We start from the raw sequence: 27,900 nt of genomic DNA, 5'->3' as shown, positions 1-27,900 counted from the left end.
AGTTGACAAATTTATGTACAGAAGATGGCATAGTTACAAATGCGGCTCTTGTTGAAAACGATTGAAAAATGTCTGTTGATTCTTCATTTGATATCTGTGCTAATATTCCATGTATAGCTAAAAAGACAAAAAAAGTCAAGTTAACTGAGCCTTCAGCGATACAGAAGGTCCCGCAGTGGACTGATCGCTAAGACGCGGTTCCCAGCAAATCACCGAAGTCAAGCATCACTGGCTACGGTCAGTGTGCGGGTGGGTGACCACTTGGGTCAGTCTGCGTAGGGACCGACGGTGTGCGGTATTGGTCCTCGTTAAACTGTTCTACCGTAAAGTGCTCGACTTCGCGTGCAGGTCATCGGGCTACCGAAGCGGGGGCGCCATCCCCTCTGCAGAGGATCAAAATCGTGATGGCATGTCTTCGGATCATCCTGAGGGATGTTCCCAGACCGTCGCCAATAGCCCATTGTGCAGCTCTAGTGCTACGTAAATTAAATAGATATTTGGAGAGATCAGATGCAGAAGATAATAGTAAATCAAATTAAAATCTTAAGCATTTACCTGAACTTGATAATGAAGTTATAGAAAATAACGAGCATAAAACGAGTCTCACTAAAATAGTATTTACATAATACGGGGAATCCCCGGCTGAAGTGTAAGTAGTAGTTGTTCGGTAGTGCTTCTTATTTTTATCAATGTCTTACTACCTCAGTATGACGAGATTACCGACCAAACAGCATTAAGATAATGATTACAATGTGATTATGACATTTTCTGATGATATCTCGTAGTTTAGATGCACGTAATACTTAAGAAGTTCAAAAATGCGTACACCTTTTAATTCTTTGCAGTTCTCCTCCGGTACCTCAAGTGCCGCGCACACTCCACCAGTCAAAATACACCATTAAAGAAGTACACCCACCTCTCTCCCCCATTCCAATCCACCTCTTTTCATCTTTTCGCATTTTTTCAACGCGTCTTCTCGTTTTCTACGAGACCTATTTCAATTGGCGGCATTTATATCAAATCAATCCTTCACATTTTAAAGGCAGTGTTAAATGTGCATCGCTAGTTGTATTACTGTTTACAGTATTGATTGTCAATATAGTTGTTTCGTTTTGTTTCTGCTAGTAGATTACAAAGCATTCTTAAACAATGAACCCAAAAAAGCGAAAAGCCGATGATGAGGATGACAGCTGCGAAAATAAAACTGAATTTTTAAAAGAAGATGGAAAAAATGAAAGTTTGGATGTTTCAAATTGCGGAAGCGGTGAATGTGGAAATTTAACGGATCAACAAAAATCGGACAATGGCGGTTCAAAAGAAGAGCCCGGGACAAGCGATGGCAAATGTTCCGATAAAGAATCTAATAACTGTGCTAATTTATCGAGTGATCAACCAGAGAAAAAGAATATTGTAAGTCACCACGTGCTAATGTTTACCGATATTTCCTATTGAGATTGGTTCAATGAAAAATTTATATTTTAAAGCTAAACATATTATTTTTTGATGATCGTCAATGTTAGTCGTAAATTACGTTTCTCTTAAAATGAGCTATGCTGTGTTCTCGCTATATTAAAAAATAAGCACTGCATAATATGTTTATATTTTTAACATTTTTATGACTGACATGCAATTTTACGTTATCAAATACTTAATATAATTTATAAATTCAAATAAAACAATGTTTTTAATAGTCCTCTATTTAATTTTTTTTTTTGAATGAAATTGTCCTGTTTATACCCCTTCCAAATTTTTTCGTTTTTTAAACCTAACATAAGCGAATTATTGAACAGTAATTAGAAAGTATGTAAAACATTCATATTTAAGGTTCGATATTCCTTATTTACTACATTAAATCTTAAAAATTGACTGATTAAATTCTTAAAACTCTTATGTTGACCAAAAAAGATACAAACGATTCAAAGATCAAAGGATTATTTTTTGATGAAAATTCTGACTAATATAGAACGTAGCGAACATTTATTTCTACATATTTTAAAAGTTGGAAATAGTTAAATTTTTATTTCAGGTATAAAAATATTCTGTGTTGTGGGGTGGTTTTTTAATGGTTAAATCACTTGTTTCTATTTGTTGCTGATTTTTAAATTGACCATTACTTTTCATTTTCTTGTGAAGCTTTCAAGAATTGTATTATTTAATTTGACTTGAAGAAATTTTTATACAGATTTGCAGAATGAATATTTTGTTGAAAATTTCAGAAATTAAAATTTTTTTCCAAATTTAAACTATTATTTATTGCTGTCAAGGATCCTGAAAACCCTGTTAGTACCACAGTGCATATGTTTGCTTATTAAGTATCTATTGCTGAAGTAGTATCAATGGCTGGTTCATTATTTTAAATCTAAATTTTTTATTTTAATCAAATTTATCATAGTATTGCCATGTTAATAATTTACAATAAGTAAAATTATATTTTCACTTAGTGTGTTTTAAATTACTGCACTTATGAAATAAAATTTAAAATTTGTATAATTTAATATTACTTATGTTATTTGTTTGGTCTGCTTTTCAAATGTTAATAATATTATGATTTTATTCCACCTCCAATAAAATTGAATAATTTATTTGTAAGCATTATATATTACTATGTCAGACATTTTCTTATACAGTAAGAATTTTGTTATTTATTTATAATAATATTATTCCTCCTAAGCATGTTTAGAAGAGCAGCTTGCCCTTTGATGCTTATAATAGTGCCCTCCTTGCCCATTTTGTGAAAATAAATTACCATTCTTTAAAAACAATGCTTATAATTTTTTTTTAAGAAAAGATTTTCTTAACCACCTGTTTTAATGAAAAGTTTACATCTGACTAAAGGTATTGATGATTATATAACTTTAATTTTTAACTTCATTCCTTCATTTTAGTACGATTTTTCTTATGTCGGCTAGTTATATATAGTACTATTTGTATAGTTACACAGTTCTCTAGTTACCTAGTTATATTACCACTAGATTTTTCTTTCGATAACTTGGATTTTTTTGCTGATATTGTACTATTAGATCAGGTTGATAACCAGAGTTGAGATTTCTTTAGGAAAAAGTATATATATTTTGTCTAGACTCTAAAAAGAACAGAAAATATTTAAAGTCTAAAAATGACAGTACAATTGATTAGTAAATAAAGCATTCGCTTAAATTTAAACTCATAAAATTTAATATAATACAAAAAAGTTGAAATTTTCCCTTTATATATACTCTTTTAAATTATTCTTTCCTTATTTTTATATAAAATGTTATTTATTAATGTAATTATTATGTTAAGTAAAATGTTATTTAATGTTAAGTATTAATATGTACTCTTACCACCTAGGTGAATTATTTGATTTTTTTATGTTTATATAATTCATTACGATTTTTAGATAATAATTAAACGCAGGAAAAATTTATTTAATTAAATTAATATTTCAAAAAAAGTAAATTGGTTCTGATTATTATTACTAATATTTAATATCTTAGGATTATTCTGAACTGGTTAAAATTTTGTTAAAATCTTGTTTTTTTTTTTGAAGGGGTATTATAATGAATTATTTAATGATTTAAATTTTTCCATTATCTATTATTTAAAAATGTACTTTTGAATGTTTATTTTCTCATTATTTTCAGTTTAAAATATAAAAAACGATTTTCAAGTTGTTTATCAGTTAGTCACCTTTTTTAATTTACTTATTTTGAAGAATTTTTTTTACGCAGATTGTCTTTTAGTTTGTTTTTTATTGTTTTTCAGAAGCTTTAAATTTTTCTGTTATTTTGATAATGCATGGGAATTACTTTGAAGTATACACATGAAATAATATAAAAGGTTAATTGAAAAATTTGAGGGGCAAATTTAGCTATTATGTAATATTAGACATTTTGATAAATTTTGACAGTGGTAAGTGAGTGCCAATTTGAAGCTCAAACTGCCCTTTTCTGGGAGGAAGCACCCTGCTCTTTTTTATTCCTTAGGAGAACTTTGATAATATATTTATAAAAATAAAGTAATTTTAAATAGAAATTCTTCAAGTTACTTTTAAAACATTTAATTTAAATCCAAAATATTTTATTTGAATAAGAATTTTTTTTATTTTTAAAAAAGATAAAAATTTTGACTTTCATTACCTATTACCATAATGAACTAAGCATGAATAATATTTGGGTGAATTTTTTTTAATGTTCTGACCTCTAAAATATCCTATATCCTCTTGAAAATTTGGAATCACATTTAAGTAATCACTTTTAGACGTGCTCAATAGGTGCAGATTCTATCGTAAATCATGTGTATTTTTACAGTCATTGCTATGGAATTCCACATGGTTTTATCAAATTATTTTAATGTAATATTATGATAGGAAAATTCCAAATTTAAGTATAATAATTTTTTGTCTCACTTTATTTTTATCATCTTATATCCAAGTGACATTCTGACCAGTTTTTCAGTACTTCTTAATATTAAAACTCGTACTGTGGTTTGTAAAATCTGACACATTTATTACAATGTTTTGACCCGCACGTGTCAAAGCACACATTTAGATAATAATTTTTTGTTGTGCTATATTTGTATCCATTTGATCATAAATCTAGGTGTTTTTTTGCTGTTATTCCAACATTATTCCATGTGATTTTGAGAACCCACTGTATGTTTAATGATTTCTTTCTTTCAATAACTGTTTTGAAACATTTATCTTACTGTTTTTGAGGAACTGATTTGTTAATATCTTCCATGTTATCTACATTTACTATTATAGTAGTTTAAATTTACTATTGTGCCAATCACTTATTAAATCATGAAATTAAAAAACCTGTCAAGAAATTAGTCAATAATAGTCTAAATTTCTAACCAGATATTTAGTATATCTAGCCAAAATGATTTCTGTTCTACATTTTTTTTTTCAATTTAGGTTTTTGAAATGAATATTTTTTAATGCAAGCAACTCCTGTATAAAACAATTTGACATTTATTTTTCCAAGGCTACATAAATTTTCGTTTAAATCCCTTGTTTTTGTGCAATTTTATCTATTTTTTTAATTTAAATATTTTTATACTTCAACAATAAATGAGTTTTTTTTTACTATGTATATTTATTTTGTATATTTATTCTGTATATTACAGCGCTCGAAATTAACGGTGGCCCGTTGGTCCGTGACCACTAAAATCGGAGTCGGACCAGCATAAAATAATAAACAGTGGTCCGCCGGACCACCATCCACCGCAGCCGATCTCCGTTAATCTATTCTCGCAGCCGATCTATTCTTGATCTTACGAAACTTAAACGACCTTATTTAAAACTATTTTAGAGCTTATTCACAATTTTTTTTAAAAAATTTTTTATACAAAATTAATATTAATCAAAAAAATGCGATTTAAATCAAAAATTTATGATTTTTTAAAAAAAAAGCATGATTTTTTCACTCAAAAATTTTAATTTTTTTATTTTTATTTGCAGCTAATAGGAACGCGTAGACAGACAAGTAAAGTTTTGTGCGGACTAGTAAAATATTTTAGTTACTGGTCCTATGGGCCAGTAATTTTTTTTTTTTTTAATTTCTACCCATATTTATTTTGTATATTTATTTTGTATTTTATTCATAGCACTTAGCTGGTCCTGAAGCATCTGGGACACTGTTATTTTGTGGTGGTACTAATTGGGATCTAATTGGCCGTAAAGAGTTGCCAAAAACTGGTGAGTAGTATAAATTAATATTTGAACAGAAAGATAATTTATTGTGGTTTATATATAAGTGTGTGTTACTTTAACATCTTCAAATAAGTTTGAATTTATTGCATGCATACTAATAAAAATGAAATGATTTTAACAATAATTGATTTTCTTATGCTCTTTATAAAGTCTTAAAAAAGGCTTTAATTTCTCTATTAATTTTATATTTGAGCTTACTAAATTTTCGCAAAAGTAACACAAACAAATAAATAAGAAAGTTGTCTTAGATCAGTTGCAGGAAAATATTTTTATAAAAATTTTAATGGTGAAACCTATTGATCCATAAAGTAATTACACAATTAAGAAAGGGAGAAGATTACACATGTTAGTTCAGTAACAAATCTTTTAAGGTGTGCTTATTGAACTAGGCTTGGATAATTAACGAAACATTTTATGAAAATACCTAATGTTTTTTGATAGTGAAATAAATTTGCAATTTAACTTAAAATATTGAACACAATTGAATTAAATAAAAGTCCTAGTGGGGACATTGTCGCAGAGCTCTTGCAGCAAGATTTTTCTTTTGGGAAATAAAAAATTAAGCTTTTCTTTCCTGCAGAAATTTTTGAAAGATTTTATCTTTTCTTCAGAATTATAATCAAGATACCTTTCTCGCACATCGGGGTGGGAGAAATAAATGCTTATGATTTTTCTATTCTCATGTGAGAATAATGAAAAATAAAGAATAATGAAGTAAAAAATTTGGTTTTCTTTTCTGTGGAAATTTTCATTCTATTTTTTCATGCAGTTATTACTGCTGATTTCCACACAGCTTTTAAAATCCGATATTATTTAATACAACAATTGAATCTCGAAATGAAAACACCAATTTAGTACTCCTTTTGAAGAGTCCAATTAGCATGATTTTGCCATCTATCTCTTTTTTTTTCGGTAGTTACTGCTACAGATTTCAAGAATTTTTGAAAATATTTTTTTAATGTGTTGATAAGTTACAAAATGCGAAAAAGGAAATAATTACTGTGTTATCTTCCTACAAAATGTGAGAATATCTCCCGTTAATATTAGAATAAATTTTAAAAAATAATTTATTTGATCCAATTTTTAATTATTTATTTATAAGTTAATGCTTCTCTTACTTTAAATTACCTATGTATATTTGTTACTTTTAATTATCTTACTGAAAGGTATTAGTATTAAACAGATATGTCGCAGAAAGTTCGAAAAAGTTCTGCCACGGGTATAAAAATATTATGTGTGTACTAAAAATGTCACAAAACTGAATTGAGAATTTTTTATATTTTTATATATAACACATGTGAACACAGCTTCAAATATCTGTGGCACTTTACAAGTGTTGTTCTAATGTTGGCATTACTAGTGTTGGCATCAAATCACAATTTGTGAGAGCCTAAAATAATTTAAAAACCATAAAAATAAAAAATTTTCGATTTAAAAAAGTCTTGTGAAATGTATTTTTTAATTTGTATTTAAAGAAAATTTTTTTCCTTTTATAATCTGTTTTATGTTTATTATAATTGCGCATTTATTTCACTAAGAAATTTAAATATTTCATAAATTTTCTTACCAGCAATTTGATTATAATGTTTTTTTAAATTTTTTTTTTATCTGAGTCAGGTAAGCTATGCAGGATTAGATTTTTGATGGTAGAAAGTGCCTAAAGTGCTATAAACTGTTGAAATTGGGCAAAAACTAATAAAAACAAAAACTGTAGCAAGCTTCTTTTTTGTCTTTGCGAATATTTTAAGGAATACCAAGCTACATAACTGTTTAAATCATGCGCTAGGATTTCATTAATAGTACTAGTATACTTACAATTGGTATTTTACATCATGTATAAAGAATATTGCTAAAATTATTGAAACTATTTACTGCTTTTTTTCCCAAAAATATGGTATTTATGCTTTAAGGTATATTATTGATAACTATTGTTATTTTTGTGTTATTTTCGATCTAAACGTTGATAATTCTAACAATAATAATCTATTGTAAAAATTACAATTTAGTTTACTCTTTGTTAAATCATTTCAAATTCCATAAAAAGAAAGAAAATAAACTGTCTAAAAATACTTAGCTGAATATTTGGCTGAACATTCCACAAATAGGCTGAATGCTGAATAAAGGCTGAATATTCGTTGTCCCCATTAACAATATTTGCTAATACTGACATTTACATGAATATTATCTCATCGCTAAATCATGATTCTTATATATTCTTTGATAAGTAAAGAATTGTAATTTACAAGAGTTGTAAATGTTTGTTTTATTCAATTAATTTTTTTCAATTAATCAATTCAAGTATTTTTCTTAAGTTATTAACAATTTTTAGTACAGTTAATAAAATTAATTTCCTAATATGTCATTTGACTCAGGAAAACAGCATGTCTTTCGGACAGTGGAATTTTAAATTTCTGGGTCCTTTTTTAATAATAACAAGTCCCTATTTGAATTTATATAAATCTCTACTTCAAAGATAAACATAAAGTAAAAAAATTTTAAGATTAGAAGAACAATGTGATTTGTAATTGATTCAATCATAATTAAACTAAGAATGAACCAAAAACACTTTGCTAAGAGTAATAAAAATGAGGAAAAGATATTAGGTAACTTTGGCATAACTTAATATGAAATTATTGTATTCCCATAGATATAATCAACTAGTAGATTATTTTCAAAGATTTTTAGTAATCATTTATTTCTAATGAAACATGTTAGTAAGTTGCTACTGATTTGGGAGTAAAAATTAAAAATTTGATTGTAGCAACTGTTTCATTTCATCTGTTGAATTCTGATTTATTTTATCAGATCTGTGGAGAAGGAATGAGATTGGCTCTTATCTTTCATAACTTCATTTTAATAGACTTAATATTTTACAGTGAAAACACTCTGATAAATAATCATACTTGTTTAAAGTTCCTATATTTTTTTCTTATTAAATTCGATGAATTGCAAATTTTACATATTTTTTTTAATGTTTATTCAATGTATATTATCAGTGTTTTCACTACAGCGCGAGAACGCGAGAATCTCGCATATTTTTTTCTTTTCTCGCATTAAAAAATGATTACCGCTAGAAATTCACGCATTCTATAAAGTAATTTCAAAATTCGTGAATTTCTTGCATTTTGAAAAAAAATTTACCATTTAAAATGAAATCTGTTTCACTTTTCTTCCTGGATCTTTCATTATTTTCAACATCTGCCCCATTATCTAGCTTCCCTATTTACCAGTATTGTTCAGAACCTTTAAGAACAACGGAACACCATCCCGCGGAACCACGGAACCTCTTTCAGAACGCATTTCTCTGCAACCATGTGTTTACCGTAGGTAAGGTTTCTCCATGTAAGATGGACAAATACCTTGTAAAGGCAATATCTTCTACTCCGAAACGGATAAATGAAAATGAAACAAATGTGGGTAGAAACGATCAAAATGAAACAAACACGCATTTGAGCAACCTAATGAGAATAGCTGATAAAAAACATTTTCCATATGATGATGCAAAAAAAAAATATTCAGTGCTTTAAAAATTAGAAGATGTTAAAAATGTATTATAATTAAAGAAATGATTTTTTTTTCAAGTCTCTTAGTGTTTTTTTTCTTCTTTTTTTTAGTTTTTATATATCTCACTTAACTTTTTGAAATCTCACCCTGTTTTTGAGAAAGGGTGAGAAATTCTCAACCATTTTTTTTTTCTGCAATGAAAACCCTGATTATAATGATTTTCTTCTGTAAAATTTATGATTTTTGATGACAATAATAAAAAAGGGTTTAGTGTCAGAATGATTTAAGAACATTATAAATTGATCACTTGTAATTTCATACATACTTTCAGAGTTTTTCCTAAGAATTAAAAAAGGGCAGGATGCTTCCTCTCTGAAAAGGGTACTTAGAGGTTGGAAAAGTACTGACTTAACATTGTAAATATTTATCAAAATGTGAAATATTATGTAATAACTGAATTTTATCCTCAATTTTTTTTTTTTTTTTAAGTCACCTTCTCATAGTATGTTATGAATATATTTCAAAAAGTTATTCTCTCTTATTTTTAAAATGTAAGGAAAAATTTGTAGTTTATAAAAATTATTAAGGGCATTTTGTGCATATTTTTTTTTCTTCAACAAAATAAATAAATTACTAATTGATATAGAGTTTGAAAGCTTTTTTCTATAATTTTAACCAAAAATTATGAGAAAATAAACTTTTAAAGGTGAATTTTTTCTTAAAAATATTTCTTTCATTTCTCTATAATCTTTAATCATTGTTTTATTAGAGGCATTGCTACAGAAAAAATACTGTAGTCATATTAAATCTTTTTACGTACAAAAAATTTATATCACAAAGCATAACACAGCAAATTCAACATTTCTAGGCTCTATTCAAAACATGGCTCTAACTAAAATTGTTAGTCCTGCATGCAACACAAAATGATAGTCTCACACCTCGCTTGCAACTAAATTTCCACATTTTTTTTTATTTATTCAAGCATTGTAAATTGATAGAAAAAACACATACAAGTAATTCTTTAACAGCATAAAAACAAACATCGTAATTGATACCTGGTATTCAATTAAACTTAAAATAAACACGGATAAAGATTTTGCTCTTGTGCATCAGTTTAAAGTTAAGATGATAACCAGGCAATTCTCCACCTTTAAAAAATATTGGTGTAAAGAATGCCATGCAAGTTAAGACAGGGCAATCGTTCTAGAAATTAATACTTTCTATGTGTTTTTTTGTGAAACTTTCACTCATTCAACTCTCCCAATTGTTACATTACACTTATTTGTGTGCACAATTATATTCCAGATACCCCATTTTCACATATTCTCTTTTGTAATATATCTTTTGTCAGGGATAATTTTCTATTACAGTTTTTTATGGGGGGAAATTTTATAAAGTGGTATAATTTTGGCTAGAAATTTATATTTTTTGTGTTAACTAGACCATAAATTTCCTTACAGCTGCCTGAATTTCACCTGAACCTTGTTTGCCTGATAGAGCGTTTTTCACTCCTGTATGTGACTAAGATTGAGCTGAGAATTCAATCACAAAATTCCTGTCATGAATTACATGAAGTAGAAAAATTTGATAAAATAATTTTTTACTGAGAATTCATTTTTTTTTTCAGAGTGCTTGTGCCCATCCTCTTAATTGTTAAAACTTTTTCTCCAAAATGTAACTTAAACTTTTGAATCATAGCAGGTGCTGGCAGAATATAAAATTGTACTATTTTATTTTGTTAGCTAAAGGAGCTGGTGGCGTGAATTTGTGGGGACCTCACAGAATTGCCTCTCTTCAAGGCATTAAAGTTACCGGTGTCTATGCTGGTAGCTGTGCTGTACACAGTGTTATTATTACTGAAGGTGGTAAACCATATACATGGGGTAAGTATATAGACAGACTTGTTCTTTTAAATCCTCATAGTTTTAATATTATAGGGTACCCAGAGTAACTGCTTAATTTTTATTTTGGAAAATAAGGGCCCTTAAAAGTACTTAATTTTGATTCAAGGTTTTTAAAAGTCCTTAATTTTCAGTTTCACTAGAATCGATAAGGAACAATTTTTCAGTCTTGCAAAAATATTAAAAATAAAAAGTCGTTCTTTTATCCCCTAGAATGAGACCATGCATCAAGGGTAGAGCTTTTTAGAGTGAAAAGGAGAATTGTATGCAAGGCAAGGGGAAGAAATGTCCTTTCATTAATATATTGGTTCTTTTATTATAAATTCTTTTGCTTAGAACGGTACCTCATGAGGAAAGGGGATCATTCTAAAAGAAAAGAATAGGATGTGGATTAGAAGGATACTGTACATGCAAGAGACTGATGATAGAAAATTTATTTCGAGTTGCGGATATGCATATTACGCAATATATTTCTGCCATTGGATGCCCTGGTTAATGAATAGACAATCAATATGTGCTTCTATATTTATTAACAAAACTTAACAATAAAATTGAACTATTAGACTGAAAACGAAAACAACAAAATATGAGAAATAAAAAACAACAGGAGCTTTCAAGAGGTGCTCCTTCTTAAATGAGTGTATCCAGTACAACTAAACAAAATAATTTTGATTGGCGACGGATTGGCTCCGCCGAAAGGAAAATAATTTGTAACAACTGATGATGATACTATTCCCACAATTGTGATTTTGGCTGCAGCAACTACACTCAAAATTTTGATAGAGCTCAGTCCTATTGTGTGAAGTGCTCGAGCACATTTTATTTTTGTGTATTCAACTTTTTATTATTTTTTAAATTTTATTTTCAGAGGAAGCAAGGATGCGAACTGTCTGAACTGAAAAGGCTAATTAAAGCATTAAGAAATGATTTAGAATTATTAATTAGCTCATATAAACATGAATTGTTATTTCTAATAATTTTTCTTGTATAAATAAGCCAATTAATTACTCTGAAACACTTTTTATCAAATTTTTCTTTCAATCTTCAACATTTTTAATTTTGAACATAAATATAAATTAATTCCTCCAGAAAAATTTGCCTTTTAAAAGTAGTTAAGTAGTCACTACTTATTTTAAAAAGAAAAAAGTTTTAATTGTTGTACTACATTTTTAGTAAAGTAGTTGTTAGCCATAAAAAATATAGTTTTTCCAACCACTGCTCAACTATTCAACTGATTTCCTTAAAATTTAATTTTTAAAAAAAAAAAACTAAACTAAACAGTTCAAAAATGTGTGAAAAATTTGGATGTCTTACAATTTAAAATAAGATTGTATTATGTGTCAATCTAATCATTAGATTAAAAGGGAACTGTTAGAATTGTTCTGGTTTTTATGTAGAGCACAATACCTGATTTCTCAACTAAACATTCCTATACATTTCTATAAACATTCATTTATAGGAAGAAATGACAAAGGTCAGCTGGGCCATTGTGATACTAAACGAAGAGACATTCCCACTCTTGTTGATACATTAAAGGATCACAATATAATATCAGCTGCATGTGGACGATCTCATACTTTGTTCCTTTCAGGTAAATTTTGTTTTTATTATTTTGAATATTGATATTGACTGACTTATCTTGAACCAAACTGTAATAGAGACACAAAAGATATAAAGTAATTGTAATCCTTGAAAGCCTCAAATTTTTAATCAAGAATGACTGCTTTTTCTTAAGTAAAACTTACTTGACGTAAGTTAACTTATTTTTCCAACTAAGTAAAAGCTAGGAAGCTTTGTTAAGAAAACTTTAAATTTTCTTTACAAAATCAGTGGTCCACACAACTGAAAAAGGTGAAAACTGCTTCTACATACTATTTCCTTATCACTTCTTCTAAGTAAAAAAATATAATTTCAGGTGGATAATACCTGTTATCTAAGTATACATTCGGAATAAAGTGGCATTAGACCCCCCCCCCCACACACACACATGATTTTTCTTGGCCTAGACTCTAAACAAGTGTCCATGGTTCAGTACCATGCTGCCCGTGACCCACTTGAGGGCTACTGGTTTGCATAGATGAACTGACTAAGTCTGCTGTTGAATTTGCTGTCCAAGCAGGGAAACGAAATGATATGACTTAGCTGTCAAAATCTAATAGTTAAATAAGAACTTTAAAAGTAAAAAAAAATTTAATTGCAAGAGTTAGAAGAAAAAAATAACAGCAAATAATTTAAATTTTACGTGTTACAAGCAAGCTTAATGATTTACTGTGATTTTTTTTGTTGTTGTTGTATAAAATGCCATATATTTTCTTATATATTCAAATTTAAAAATATAAGTTTGGTAGGTTTTTATGTAAATCTTTAACATCTGTTCTATGTACTTTAACAAGATTTAATAAAATATTTGAAACTGGAAAATGTATTTATGTGTGAAAGTGATAACTTTGTTTACTTTTCTTGATGAAGTTTAACAAAGTCAGAATTTATTTCAAAAGGGCTAGAAAAAAAATATCTTATGCAAAATATACATTATTGCAAGTTCTTTATAATAACTGCTTTTAAATAAAATTTAAAAAAAACTGTCTAGTTATCTTTTACACAAAATTTTTAAATTTTGGACTCCTTGGGTTTCTTCTGCTGATCTCTGTATGAACCCTGATCTGAGTTTTATCCAATTTCTTAAAATTTTCCGTAATGTTGAAAATTTGTCATTATTTTATTTTTTTAATCAATAAATCCTTATGGTTTACAATACTTTTTCTTTGTTAATTAAGTTATAATTTTTTTTTATTCCAGAAAGAGGTATTGTTTATTCATGTGGTGACAACAAAATGGGACAGTGCGGAGTGGGATCCCAGAATAATGCTATCAACATTCCAACAAAGGTACATTTGGATCTTTCATAATGAAATTTCTCTAAAATAACACATTACAAGAAAAAGGCACAGGTAGTATTAAAATAAATATTAACCTTTAGCTTACAGTGCATGCTACAAACTTATTCTGGTCCATTTAATGCACCAGTTGTAAGCAAGAGGTTAAACATGTGATTTGTTAGAGATATAAAAAATAGGCATCTATTTGTTACGGCTTCCATGCAAAATAAAATCATATAGATTCAGATAAACTTGAACAATATTATTATAATTATATGAATAATAATTTAATTAGATTTTTATTCATATTTAGAAACTCTTTGCAGGTGTTATTCAATACTATTAAGTTTTCATTTTTGAGAATTGATAATTTTTAATTTTAAAAACACAAACATACATTTGCGGAAGAAACTTGAAATATGGTGGGAATATTTACACAGTTAATTAAATATTATTATAAGTGTGTAATGTGTATAAGTGTCCTACAATGAGTATTTTTACATTTTCTATAATGTAGGTGTGGTCAGGGTTCATATAGACTTAAAAAGTATTTGAGTTTTTAAGGCCTTGAAAAATCTATTCAGTTTCATTGAAAACAATTTTTGAAATCTCAACTAACAATTTAAAATGATCAATCAAATCTTTTCATGCCACTTTTTTTAAAAATAAAAACATATTTTGTAGATCCTTTTCCTAGCATTTATTTCTTAAGTTATTCATTCCAAAGATGCTATAATAATTTTTCACTTTAATAGTTATTATAGTAAGTTTAATTTTACTTTTCTACTATACTAACTATATACATATGTCCTATAAGCTTTATTCTACAAGTTCATAATTATTACTGCTATCCAATGCAACTGTGAGACATTGATTTTTTTCAGAAAAAGTTGGCTTTTTTTTCTTCGTTAAGCTAATTTAAATCATTTGTAAAAAAAATGTCTGGCATATGTGTTTACATTATGTTAGCACTATGTTTACACTATGTTATGTGCTTACACTGTGTTACACTTCATTATCTACTTTCAGCAGCTTCATTTAGAGGTCCAGATATGCATAAAACAAAGCTAAATGCAAGCTATGTTAAATATCTATCAGCTTTGCAAAAATGTTTGAATATGTTTTGAGCAGCCATATGAAATAAATCGGGAACATGTTACCATCATGCCTCATGTTACAAATTTTAAAATACAATTTTAATGTTTTTTTTTTTTTTTTTTTAAGTGTTCATGAAATTTAATTTTACTTCTCCATTATCCATGTGAGGTACTGTTTATTATGAAATTTTTTTATTTCGAAAATTTTTTTGATTAGTAAAAATCTTAATCCAACTGAAATTTACCTCTTAATTTCATAAAATGTACTCTCCCAGACTTATATTATTAAAATAACTTTTTTTCGTACAAAGCATTTCCCAAATGAGAGGTAATTTTTAAGTAAATTTAAGGCTTCCTAATGATCTTCCTTCCTGTCTAAAGTCTGTTTTAGTTCTCTTTTTGTTGTTTTGGTCCTCTTTACTCTTTGAAGTCTGTTTTTGTTCTCTTTTTATTGTTTTGTCCCTCTAGGTCCTCTTTTATATAATTTCAAAATCATTATGTGGAAGTTAAAATTGTAATGCTTACCTCTGTGCGTCATCTTCTCACTCCATTGCTCATGCTATTTGAAAGACAATAATGTTTTTTGTTAGTGCTCTATTGTATTTATTGATCAGTATTATCGTAAATTTTAACGATGAAGTAATATAAATATAGTACAGAACCCGTTATCCGGAAAACAAAAAACCGGAACGAAATTCAATAAATTTTCCCGCCATTTTTTTAAAAAAATGTTTTTTTCCTCATAAGATTTCAGGATTTTTTTTTTTCTTTTTTGATGAAGATGATAAAGATGTTCACCTTACCATCATTTTGGAAATAATCATTAGTGTACTTCATCGTTTTTTCTTCTTTTTAAGTTATTTCCAAATATATATATTTTTTTACTTGGGTTTAACAATATAAAAACGACTTTTTGTAGCGATTCAGAAAACCGGAAAAATCAGTTATCAACAATAGCAATAGTCCTGATCGTTCCGGATAATCGGTTCCCTACTGTATATATAAAGTCAAATTTTTGTTGCAAGGCATTAATGGGTTAATGATGAAAGTTTAAGAAGAGCCATTCACTTATTTGCATATGAAGTATTTTATTTATTTGGTTATTATTTTTCTTATTCATAATACATCTCTATAAATTTGATGTCAGTAATATTAATCTAATGAAGTACAGACTGGAAAAAATGTAGATGTAAAATCGTGGATACTTGTGGAAAAGAGCTATAAAAATATTTCTTTAATTAATTTTCTCTTTTAGTAATAATTATTACACAGTTGCTGTATCATGTCTGAAATTTCTGCCATTTCAAATAAGTTTTGAGAACTTACTCAAGAATCAGATTCATTTAATTGGTCTTCTTAAGTCTCTTTTCAACTAAAATTTGAATTCTCTCCATTTTTTTCTCTGCAGTATATTGGGATCCTTTTAAATTGTAAGAATCCAATAGAATCAAATAAATAATTTTTGTAAATTTTTTTTATTTAAAATTAAACTGTATTGATTGCTGTTATTTGTATAATTTATGTTTCTTATATTTATATTATAAATTATTTATTTAGGTTCCATTTAAAGGGAAATCTATTACCAAATTAGCTTGTGGTGCAGAATTTAGTGTAATCTGTGATGCAAAAGGGGGCATGCATAGCTTTGGATTGCCAGAATATGGACAATTGGGTATTAATGAACTATAATATTTATTATACTTTTTTAACTTTTGAAAATTTGCTTTGCAGCTTAAACCCATTCTGACTTTGCCTTGATATTGCAAACTAAACTATAAATTACCTGTTAGGTTTCCTTAAAAAAGAAAATCTGCAACATTTCCATAAATGGCCATTAAATTCTAAAAATTTTCTTTTAAACTTAATAAAATTTAATTCATTTTAATGTTTCGAATTAGCAAAGTTTTTACAACAATTAGGTATTTTCAGTTTATTACAAATTTTGTATCACATTATTAATGCATTAAATATGTTATTTAATGAAATATATATCATTTCGGTTTTATATAGGATCAGATTTGGCTCATAATTTTGTTGTACCATTGTTCATACAAAGTACACATTTAGATGTCTGTTTGCCAGAAGCACCTATTTTTGGACACTTTTTAGACAATCAAAATAAACAGATCTATTCTTAGAATTCTTTCTTATTATTTCTTGCTAATTTTCCAATAGCTAAACATTTATTCTGTCTCTATAAGAATACTAAAAGATTTGTTGAAAAGACATGTGCTGTTAAAGAAAAACAATCTTTGTTAAAAATAATAATCTATGAATATTAATGAGGCTTAAAATGGTGTTGAATAGAATACCAGCAGACAAGTATTCTGGTGCTTTAAATAGTAAATGTTTTCATTAAAAAATATACTCAAATCTGTTCTTTGTTTTACATTTTTTTAAAATTTTTTAGATTGATTTACTTTTGAAATTTGAGGCAAATTTCTTTGTTATTTTTATCTGATTCTGCTCTTCTAATTATTCACAAAAAAAGAATTATCGAAAGAATAATCTTTATTCATGAAAGTGAAAACTCAAATTATTGCTCACTTTTAACTTATTTAAGTATAAATTTTTTTTATATTAAATATTCTTTTGATAATTATAATTAATTAAATGTTATTCAACCTATAAGAAGACATTGTTGTATGAAATTAACATTAATTATTTCTCCTTTGTTATTTGTTTATTAAACAACCATTATTTCGATGTTTGCTTAGCAAAAAGTCTATAATATAATAGGGAATCCCAAAATTTTAAAAATGTTGTTCAAAATTTTATTTTAAATAGATATCTGTCACAGTTATTTAAAATTGATAATTTATAAAATGTCTCTACTTTTACAAATAACCCTGTATATGCTATGCAATAGACACTTTTATTATCAGTTATATTTAAAATAAATAAAAAGTTTTTTTTTATTTATTTATTTTTTCCAAAGTAAGTAGGGTTTGTAGTTGTCCTAATTTTTATGATAAGGTATATATTTTATCCCGATTTTCAGACTATTTTGTAAGAATACAAATGCATTTTTTTTTTTTTTAAAGTAGATTCCTAGAATCGAATAATTTAGGATAAACATTTTTTGTAAAATTCAAATTATTCTTTTAAAAATAGCAAAATTTGAGCATTAAATTGAAGGAATTTATATGTACAGTCAAACCCCTTTATAGTGAACTCCCGGATATAGTGAACGAAATGTTAGGTCCCGTGCCTTGCTATATACGCATAATGTTATTTTTAGTGGATATAGTGAACCAAAAAAGTGAGGAAGTTGGATATAATGAACTCTTTTCTGTCTTCAACTGATTTTTTCTTCATTATTTTTGTAATAATTTTGAAATTTTTACTTTAAAATAAATACATTTACTGATTTTTAAAACCACCTATAGAGGGGAATTTAGCGATAAGCTTCTTTTATCTCACTTTCCCATCCCTAAACAAACCAAGCAGATAGTGCACCTGTAAGGTGTCAGTGGGATCAATATGAATTTTCTGTCAGGATTGCTCATCAGCTAAAGATTACTAAACTTTTTTTTTGTAAGCAAGAGGAAGAGTAATGAAAAATAACACATTTTTCGCTACTAAATAATATTTTTCAGTCATTTATTTAAATAATGTGTAATAAAAGGGAGGAGTTTGGGAACCATTAGTTAAATTGCCTGCGGAACTGATATAGTGAACTCCTGGTTATAGTGAACCAAAATTTCGGTCCCTTGAAAGTTCACTATAGCGGGGTTTGACTGTATATGGTTAAGACATTTAGTCTTATCACATTAGTTAATTTTTTTTCAGTAATATTATATTTAAAAAAAAAGCAATCAATTAATAATTTTACATTATCAAATTTTCAGGGTGATGAACTTGTGGGTTGTATACTTGTTTATTATTTTAATTAAGCAAATGCAGTACCAACTCCTATAGTGTGGAATTTCATAGTTTCACAATTTATTTGTCTTTTTCATATAATTTTAAAAACTATTCATTCCAATCAAGGTAATCATATCATATAATATTTAAATGTCTCTTTCATTAAATTAATTTTTTACAAAAATGTTAAGCAATTCATTGTGCTTTCATTTCAAGATTATTGAAACCACGCTTTAAAATGATTTGGAGAAATAAGGAATTATTAAACTTAATTGTTAATTTTAATTGTATATTGAATGAAAGAATGTTAAGTAATTGATACTGGTTATTTTTTTTAATGAACAGTACTTAAAAAAATTTTTCATTGTTGATTTGAAGGTATAGTGAGTTTTTTAGTACTGATAAAATTATGCTCGAAACTTTTAGAACTTATTGTTTTAAACAAAGTAATTCTGAAATTAGTATTATCTATTATTCTTTTGTCATAAAATTTGCTTTTGTTATACTAAGGTAGAGTAATTAATATTAAGCAGTAAATTATACTTCTTTTAGTTTGCCTTTTTTTAAAAAAAAGTATTCTGATATATGTATATTGAAAGGTCCTGATTTTTATTATTTTTTTAAAATAAAATATTATTATTATTATTTTTTTTTTTTTGGTCTACTTCGAAACCTGGAATAATGAAAATGCATTTTTTATTACTTTTCAAAATTTCAATTAAATTTTTCTTACATTAACAAGAATGTTTAATGCTAATCTAATGAAAAAATATAATTTAAAAATATATAAATTTAAAAATATATAGCCATTCATTGTTCCAGAAGAACATAGTGCTTGCAATATTTCTATTATGAGCAGTATAAAATATTTTTTGTATACTAATTAACTTAGGTACTATTTGAGGTGCCTCACAATATGTAATTTATTCTTATTCAGCTCCGCTAAGTTTGTTGAAGTTTATTTTGATATCAAGATTCTATGCTTTGTTTTCACTATACCTACAGCTTATTAATGTTGTATTAATTTTAGGACATAATTCTGATGGAAAATATTTTGTAACCAGTAACAAGTTATCCTTTAGATGTGAAGTTGTGCCTAGGCGCATAATAGCATTCATTGAAAAGACACGCGAAGGACATGTTACTCTTGTTGATGATGTTCATATTATTGATGTGGCATGTGGAATTAATCATAGTGTAATTATATTTTCTTTAAATGGAATTCTTGCGATCTTTACAAATATTTTTTCTTTTCTTTCTTGAATGAATAATTTTATTGTAGGTGGCAATTGATTCTAAAAAGCGATGCTTTTCATGGGGATTTGGTGGGTATGGCAGACTGGGTCACGCTGAACAAAAAGATGAGATGGTGCCGAGACTTATAAAATCGTTTGATGGTCCCAATCGAGGTGTGAAAAAAGCTTTTGCTGGTGGTACTTACAGTATGGCTGTGAATGAATTTGGTAATTCATCTATTTTTTCATTCATTATTTTATCTATTAAAATGAATCATGTAATTGCTAATACAGTCAATTCGCTATAACTCGAAGTACGATAACTCGAATATTACTATAACTCGATTTTTTTATGAGGTCCCGACCCTTTTATCTTCAATTTCATGCTAATTATTCTTGATAACTCGAATTTTACTCCTTTTAACTCGATTTTTTTTGGATCTTTTGAAGCAAGAAAAAAACCTAGGAACTGATATCTTGTCCCTTCCTTTGCAACATACACACAATGTCTTTCGCACTCTTCATGGAGAAGCTAAAACTGTCCCTCTTGAAGTATGTGAACAGTGGTTGAATGAAATGTTACCAAATTTACTTCAAGGATACAGTTAAAATGATGTTTTCAATATTGATGAAATGGGTTTATTTTTTAAATGTCTTCCAAATAAGACTATGATGTTTAAGGATGAAAACTGCTCAGGGGGTAAAATGAGCAAGGAACGTTTGACTGTCCTTGGAGAAAATGCGTCTGGGACAGAGAAATTGCTCTTAGTTGTTATCTGAAAATACCGAAATCCCCGATGTTTCAAGAATGTAAAAACGTATCCTTTGGATTACAAGTCTAACAAAAAGTTTTGGATGACATCAGTATTATTTGAAGACTATATAAAAAAATTGGATCGGAAATTCTTCGCTAAGAAAATAAAAGTGATACTCTTTATGGACAAATGCACAGTGCATTGTGATCTACCTAATTTGAAAGCAGTAAACTTGCAGTTTCTCCCGGCAAACACAACAGCAAAGTTGCAGCCGCTGGACCAGGGTATCATAAAGAGCTTCAAACAGTCTTATCGTAAATGGCTTGTCAGAATAATGATCTCAAATATTGTGAGCATTTGGAAGATTTGTAATTAATAAGCATTAATTAAATAATACGACAATATTTTGAAAGTGCAAAACTGAAACTAACGGTAAATCGAACTTCCGATATGTCGAAGTTTTTCGTCAGTCCTATCAGATTCGAGTTATCGCGAATTCACTGTAATTTGTGAATATAACATAGAATCTTGCTTAATCTTACGAAAAAGTAGTTCTCTTGGGTGCCCTTGCATTTGATTATCTAAGATAACTGCTTTTTTAACAACCCGAATAATTTACAGGGCTGTGTTTGGCAGCTAAAAAGCAATCTTTTTCTTCACTTCAATTGACCAATGTAATTAAAATGAAATATTTATTGCCACTGAAGTGAAATACAGCTGTGAACCATTGCAAGAAAGTAGTTGCTGTAGATTGTTACAGTACTGTTGAAGATTGTTTCAAAACAGTTGCAAATCTAAAATGTATAGAACAGGGGTGGCCAACCGGCTACTCGCGAGTCACGTGCGGCTCTTTGAAGGATTATTTGTGACTCTCAATAAATGTACCCGAGTTCCCTTTTCATTTTTGTGCTATTATATTTTTAAAAAAAGTATTGTCGTTCCATATGTGTCTTTTAAATTACTGAGAGCAAATATGAAAAACTAAGTGCAATGTTGTTCAATTCAAGGTGAGTTTTCCATTTCCAATTTAATTATGACACAAAAAGCATCTGGAGAATTAGAATTAATAGAGATGCAAGAAGATCAAACTTTACAATTAAAATATAAGTCGACGTCAATTACTGAATTTTGGAAATTTGTGCCAGAATCGAAGTATCCTGAATGAAAAAAAAAGGCTGTTTGTCGAATTATTTCAATATTTAGAACATAATGTACTTATGTGAATAATTTTATTCCACTTTAAAATTCGTAAAATCCAAACACCGATCAGTATTAACTACCCAGCATCTCAAGGAATTACTGAGAAGTAATGTCACCAATTATTCACCAAATTTTAAAGAATTATCAAGAGAAGTAAAATAAATGTGTTTAATTTTTAATATTTAAATTCAATGCACATATTTTGTACTTTTACGTACATGTTTTCAATAAATATAATTTATGTAAAAAAAACTTTTTAATACCTTTTTTGCATACCTTTTAAATACGTATTTAATCGCAGCCCGCGAAAAATTTCACATTTTGAAAAATGGCTTGACTATCAAGGAGCTTGGCTACCCCTGGTGTAGACTTTAATTAAACATTAAAAGTGCAGTTTAATTTACACCCGATTTTTTTTCTGACCTTGTAATTACTCATGAGTGTTTTTAGCCCGTCTTTAATGAGGCCCGTCTTTAATGATATTTTTTTTAGAAATAATAAATTATGTTTTCAGTAATAGTGGTATTTAAAACTTTTTTATTTTAATGATTACATATAAAATTGTACTCATCAAGTGAAACATATATGTTAAATATCTTTCTAGTTTTACCTACTTTAATTTTGTAATTTTATTTTAGGTAATTTTGACTGTTTATTCTCATAACTGTCTTATTTAAGAAATGTGTTAGATCTGTTCTATGGTCGTAATTGAATTTTAATGAGATTGCAATTTTATAACGATGATTAATTCCTATCAAATTTTTTTTTAGTTCCTAGCAATATTTAATTGAAAGTTTATTAAAATGACACATTTTACTGTTCATACAATATTCATGTATATTTTATTCTGCATAGTTGAAAATAAGTTCTACTATTCTAACTGTTACACTATGCTCATACATCTAACCCATCCTTTTATTATAAAAATGAATTAAACTACAGAGCTGGCACTTTTCTGCGCATTCCCGAATTATTTATTATTTTATTTAATTCTTGCCAACCTTGTAAAGTGTAAATATTGTAAAAGTATGTACTATTCTATGTCTTTGGCAACTATTTTGGAGACAATTTTTCATACCTGAACCAACTAAAGTGACTATTTTTGGACTCTTACCCGAGTGGCAGCCCTGAGGGACTGTTTTCAGTATTTTGGGAGATTGAAAATTATCAGTTCCCCATGTTATTTTGAAAATTAAACATCATATTTTAAATATGATGTGGTTATGTAGTCATTTACGTTTTTGTATCATTTTTAATTATTTCATTGTCATTATTAATTATTCTTAAATTATGTAATTGATTTTTCTTCAATGAGCTCATGTAAAATTTTGGTCCTGGAAAGTAAAATTGACTTAACCTCAAACTAGCTTTATCATTTTTTTCTTTGAAGTCACAATTTTCCATTTTTCCTTTATGATTATCTTTTTTCATTGTTTCCCAATTTTTTCATGGATGTTGAAAAATTACGCACTGTCAAAAAAAATTCTATCTGGCATTTTTTAATTTAAAAAAAAAAAAAAATCATAGATTGCTATAGATACAGTAGAGCATCAATTATCAGAAATGATGGGGGCCATCGCTATCCCGGATGTCTGAATTTCCAAATTTTCCGGATAACTAAACAATTATTCAATACAGCTTAACTATATTTCTACTTTAACATTTAATAAACAAATAGCCATTTTAAAAACAAGTTTTAAAAAATAGTGTAATTGGTACTTGTTACTTAATTCAAGCAATTGCAATGTGATATGTTTGAATGAATGAGAGATTTCGGCTAAATTTTAAATATTTTGTAATCTATTAAATAATTATTGGTGGTGTTTTAATTATTAATAATCTTAATCTGTCGTTAAAAATTCATTAATGCTCAATTATTTTCCAGATGTTTTGTATTTCTGGGGCCAAAACCGAAGATCTGGAGAGGCAACCATGTATCCCAAACCAGTTCCAGATCTTGTGGGATGGTCAGTGCGTGATGTTGGTTGTTCAAACACTTCAGTTGTATGTGTTGCTGATGAGAGTGTTATATCATGGGGTGCAAGTCCCACTTATGGCGAATTAGTAAGTCTAACATTACAGTTAAGAGTGGCTAATTGTTTAATTACGATTCGAAATAGTTAAGATTAAACTGACGGTACTTAAAGGCTATTGAACAGATCTGCATAAAACTTCCAAGTTTTTTTAATTTAAATCATGGAACAGAAGATTCCAGCAAGAAAAATTTATGAAATTTCTCCAACAGGTGATGGTATAACACAGGTTAAGGCGCTATCGTTGCATTGCAAGTAAAATTATTAAGGATCTTGAATTTTAGAAGTGCAGGCAGCATTGTAGTACTGAAAACTTAATTACCAGAACATAAGTCACTGCACCATGGAGGGAGAGGAGAAAAATCTAAAATTATCAAAAATAATTTTGACTGACTGTTTTCAAATCATCTGAAGTTTTCACTTAAGTTTCCTTATTTTTATTGTTTTGTAACCTCTAACCTTTCTCCCCATTTACCGATAAACAATTAGCCAATCATAGATTGCCTAAATATTTTTATTTGCATATTTATCTTTACTTAAAAATCCATTTGCAATGTAAAAGAGTTTGCAGATCAGGGTGCATAGAGTTTTTAAAAAGTGCTTAAAGGTTCTTATTTTCGTTTTTTAAAATCCTTTAAAGGTGCTTTTTTCATTGGGTGTTTTTAGAGAGTGCTTAATTTTTCCTTTTTCAAAATGAGATTTTTCTTTTAATATGTTGATTTTCGTTTTGAACTACGCAAAAAGGCAGTTCACATTCAACGTTTTCACGATTAATTCAACCCCAATCTATTTCGGCGTATTGTCAGTCCATAGAGTATTAAAATGCCACTCTTTTTTTTTCATGATTTTTGACAATTGGTCAAAAACAATGCCAATTTTTTTTTTTTTTTTTTTTTTTTTTTTTTTTTTTTTTATGACATGACGTTTAAGACAAGATAAAATTTTTCATTTTTAAAAACTTTCCAACCCTGCCTAGTTATGATATTTTTTTAAAGTGCTTAAAAATATTTTTTGAGTGCTTGACAGGTGCTTAAAAGGTGCTTATTTTTTGTTAAATAATTTGGCTACGCACCCTGTAAATTTTTTCTTAATGAACCATTTACATTGATTGGCTTTAAAGAATTTTAAAATTTTTTATGCTTAATTTGTGTTTTCCTCTTAGTCAACTATTTCTAGAAACAGCTGTAAGGAAATCAAGTTTCAGCTTAAAAATAGAAACATTCAGTTAAAAAGGTGACTAATTTTACGATTAATCTAACAAAATTGCTTTCACACTTAACAAAGTTAGCTATCGATTCAGTAGTATTACAGGCATATTATTCTAATTTTTTATAACGTCTAATTATCTCTAAAATGATTCTATTATTTTCCTTAGGGTTATGGTGAATCCAGGCCTAAATCATCTACTACTCCTCAGGAAGTTAAACCTCTTAATGGATTGCACATTCAAGCTGTTGCTTGCGGCTATGGACACACTCTTCTCATAGCCCGTGATGAAGCAGAAGAAGACCAGAAGGAGCTTAATAAATTGCCAGAATATTCACCATGATATTCTTTTTCTCCCACACTTTCATTATTAATGTTTAATTTGTGGCGGGTGAACTTAATAAAATGTTTTTTTTTTTTAAATCTTTAAGGTTGTAAGGTTTTTTTTATTTTTGAACAATTTTTAGCATTTCCATTTTATGTATAGAATACTGTGCTTGTTTTTGTGAAATTATCATATTCCATTTTTTTAAAATATTTATTACATTGTAGGGACGGAAAGTTCCTTTTTACTTAACACTGAAATATGTTTCATTTTTTTAAATTTTTATTAATTTCATATTTGGAATTTATATAATTTATCCCAAAATCATTAAAAAGGTGCGAAAATAGCCCAGCATATTTCTGTTAGGTGTTGATAAAGGCAGGGAAATTTTACAGTTTATGCTTTGTAGGTGATTTTAGAAATGATACTTAAAAAGAAAATTATTTGTTATTTAAAATTGTGTGATTCTTGTAAGTAGTGAATTCATTGGTAAATAGCTTTGCGAGAAGCTATGTTTTTATTTCATTCTCATTGTGTGTGTTAACTTTGTGCTAAAAGAATGTATCATGACTCACTAATGTTCTATTAAATGTCCTCGTGAATGGTTTAAATGTCTTCACATTCCATGTTTTTCAACTTTGTTACATCATCTTAGTGAGTTTTAATAATATGAATTTCTAATTGATATCATAGATGGCAATGCTAAATAACATTTTAATATTCTAAAAGCAGAGAACAGCTGTTTTCATCATTTGTGAATATTATGTATATAATAAGGTTGACTTCTGTGATATGCACAAACTTATGGGTACGGTTAAGCTAGCTTAAAAAATTATCAATCATCTAAATTGTCTCATTCCAAGAATTTCTTTCTTTAAAATAATGCTGTTTTTCTGCTTTTATGTTCTCAAAAAATGTTTTTTTAAAAAAAGAAAGATGCAATCACCGATGTGCATTTGAAATAAAAGCTTCACAAAGTGAATCACTTTCAATATGTTATCAATTGAACAACAGTGCAGAAATTTGTGCTTTTCTGAAATTATTCTTTTTTTTTTATATTCAAAAAGTTGCAATATTTAGAGTGTTTTACCTCTCAGCTATTTATTTTGATCTGAGATATTCATCACCATTGGTGCTTAATCCATTATTTTTGTCATAAATTTAATATCAAATTTTTAAAAGTATAATGTTGTGTTTTTTAATCTGTCAAAACTGTTCGTTTTGAAAAATTTTTTTTACTTGTACATCTTCAACTGTGAACTGGTATTTGATATTACTTACTGTAACCATTAACTTTAAAACAATAAAATTGCTTTTAAAAGTTACCTCCTTTTTTATGGCATTAATTTTAATTTATTTTCAAATATGGCATCTGACATTGATGAAGATTCACTGCTACTTCCACACTTTAATGCTAAATCTCTCTTTTAGTAAAATGTTTATATAAATCATAAAATTAAAGAAGCTAAACCATAACATAGATGTAAAAAAAAAAAAATAATAATAACTATGAGTATTGTGCATTTTGTTTACATTATTTTGTAATAGTGTTGCATGATTCTATTGTAGGCTGGGGAAAAATAGTGTGTGGTAACATAATTTGAGATTATTTAAAAGCATCAAAAGAAATCCGCAAAATAAGGTTGCAACTGATAATATGATTAAGGTAAATGTTTTAAAAAATCCTGATTTTTCAAGAAGCTCCTCATTTAAATGCCATTCCGACGTTTCTAGAATCACATTCATGAATCTTTATGAAGTTATATTTTTAAATTTATTCACTTACTTCGATTATAAATTAAATCTTTTCCACCCAAGTGTGTTGACCGCCCCAAGGTTTAAAGGAGCTCTACCCATTCCAGCAGACAGGAACGTGGGTATAATTTTTTTATTTAATTTAAATAACAATTTGAACACAGTGTTTACCTAACTGTTAATTCTGAGTAATATTTTGTATAACATAATTTTCTGAAAATAAAAATTAGCATAGTAAAAAAGAATTCTGAAAAAAAACATCAGAAAAAAATGAATCCCTTTAAGATTGTTATTCAAAACTGACCCATAAACTATTAATGTGTTTGTTTTAAAAATTATGTAGATTTCAAAACAGATTTATATTTTTATAAATTTGTATTTTTATGATGGCACTATCTTATTTATTGTTTTAATTTACAGTAGTTTCTTAGAGGGTAAATTGTGTTTT

At 27.7% G+C, this 27,900-nt stretch overlaps 1 protein-coding gene across 1 annotated transcript; it reads left to right on the top strand.

Moving 5' to 3' along the window:
- The first annotated feature begins 883 nt into the window (after positions 1–883).
- LOC107443444 (protein RCC2 homolog) lies at positions 884–27,022 on the top strand. The gene is made up of 10 exons (XM_016057299.4): positions 884–1,410; positions 5,590–5,680; positions 10,942–11,082; positions 12,560–12,691; positions 13,900–13,988; positions 16,634–16,748; positions 19,974–20,140; positions 20,226–20,406; positions 24,019–24,197; positions 25,542–27,022. The coding sequence occupies exons 1-10, from the start codon at positions 1,150–1,152 to the stop codon at positions 25,713–25,715; spliced, it is 1,530 nt and encodes a 509-aa protein (XP_015912785.3). The 5' UTR covers positions 884–1,149; the 3' UTR covers positions 25,716–27,022.
- The last annotated feature ends 878 nt before the right edge of the window (positions 27,023–27,900 follow it).

Source organism: Parasteatoda tepidariorum, chromosome 7 (genome assembly GCF_982258835.1).
Source record: "Parasteatoda tepidariorum strain Cologne lab strain chromosome 7, Ptep-v5.0, whole genome shotgun sequence".
NCBI classification, from domain to species: Eukaryota; Metazoa; Arthropoda; class Arachnida; order Araneae; family Theridiidae; genus Parasteatoda; species Parasteatoda tepidariorum.
This window is presented reverse-complemented; position numbering and strand designations above follow the sequence as displayed.

Bases quoted from the DNA above. Each gene is read 5' to 3' on its own strand.
- LOC107443444 (XM_016057299.4), top strand. From the start codon at position 1,150: ATGAACCCAAAAAAGCGAAAAGCCGATGATGAGGATGACAGCTGCGAA. The intron at 12,692-13,899 runs GTAAATTTTGTT...TTTTTATTCCAG, and splicing joins TCATACTTTGTTCCTTTCAG to AAAGAGGTATTGTTTATTCA. The intron at 13,989-16,633 runs GTACATTTGGAT...TTATTTATTTAG, and splicing joins CTATCAACATTCCAACAAAG to GTTCCATTTAAAGGGAAATC.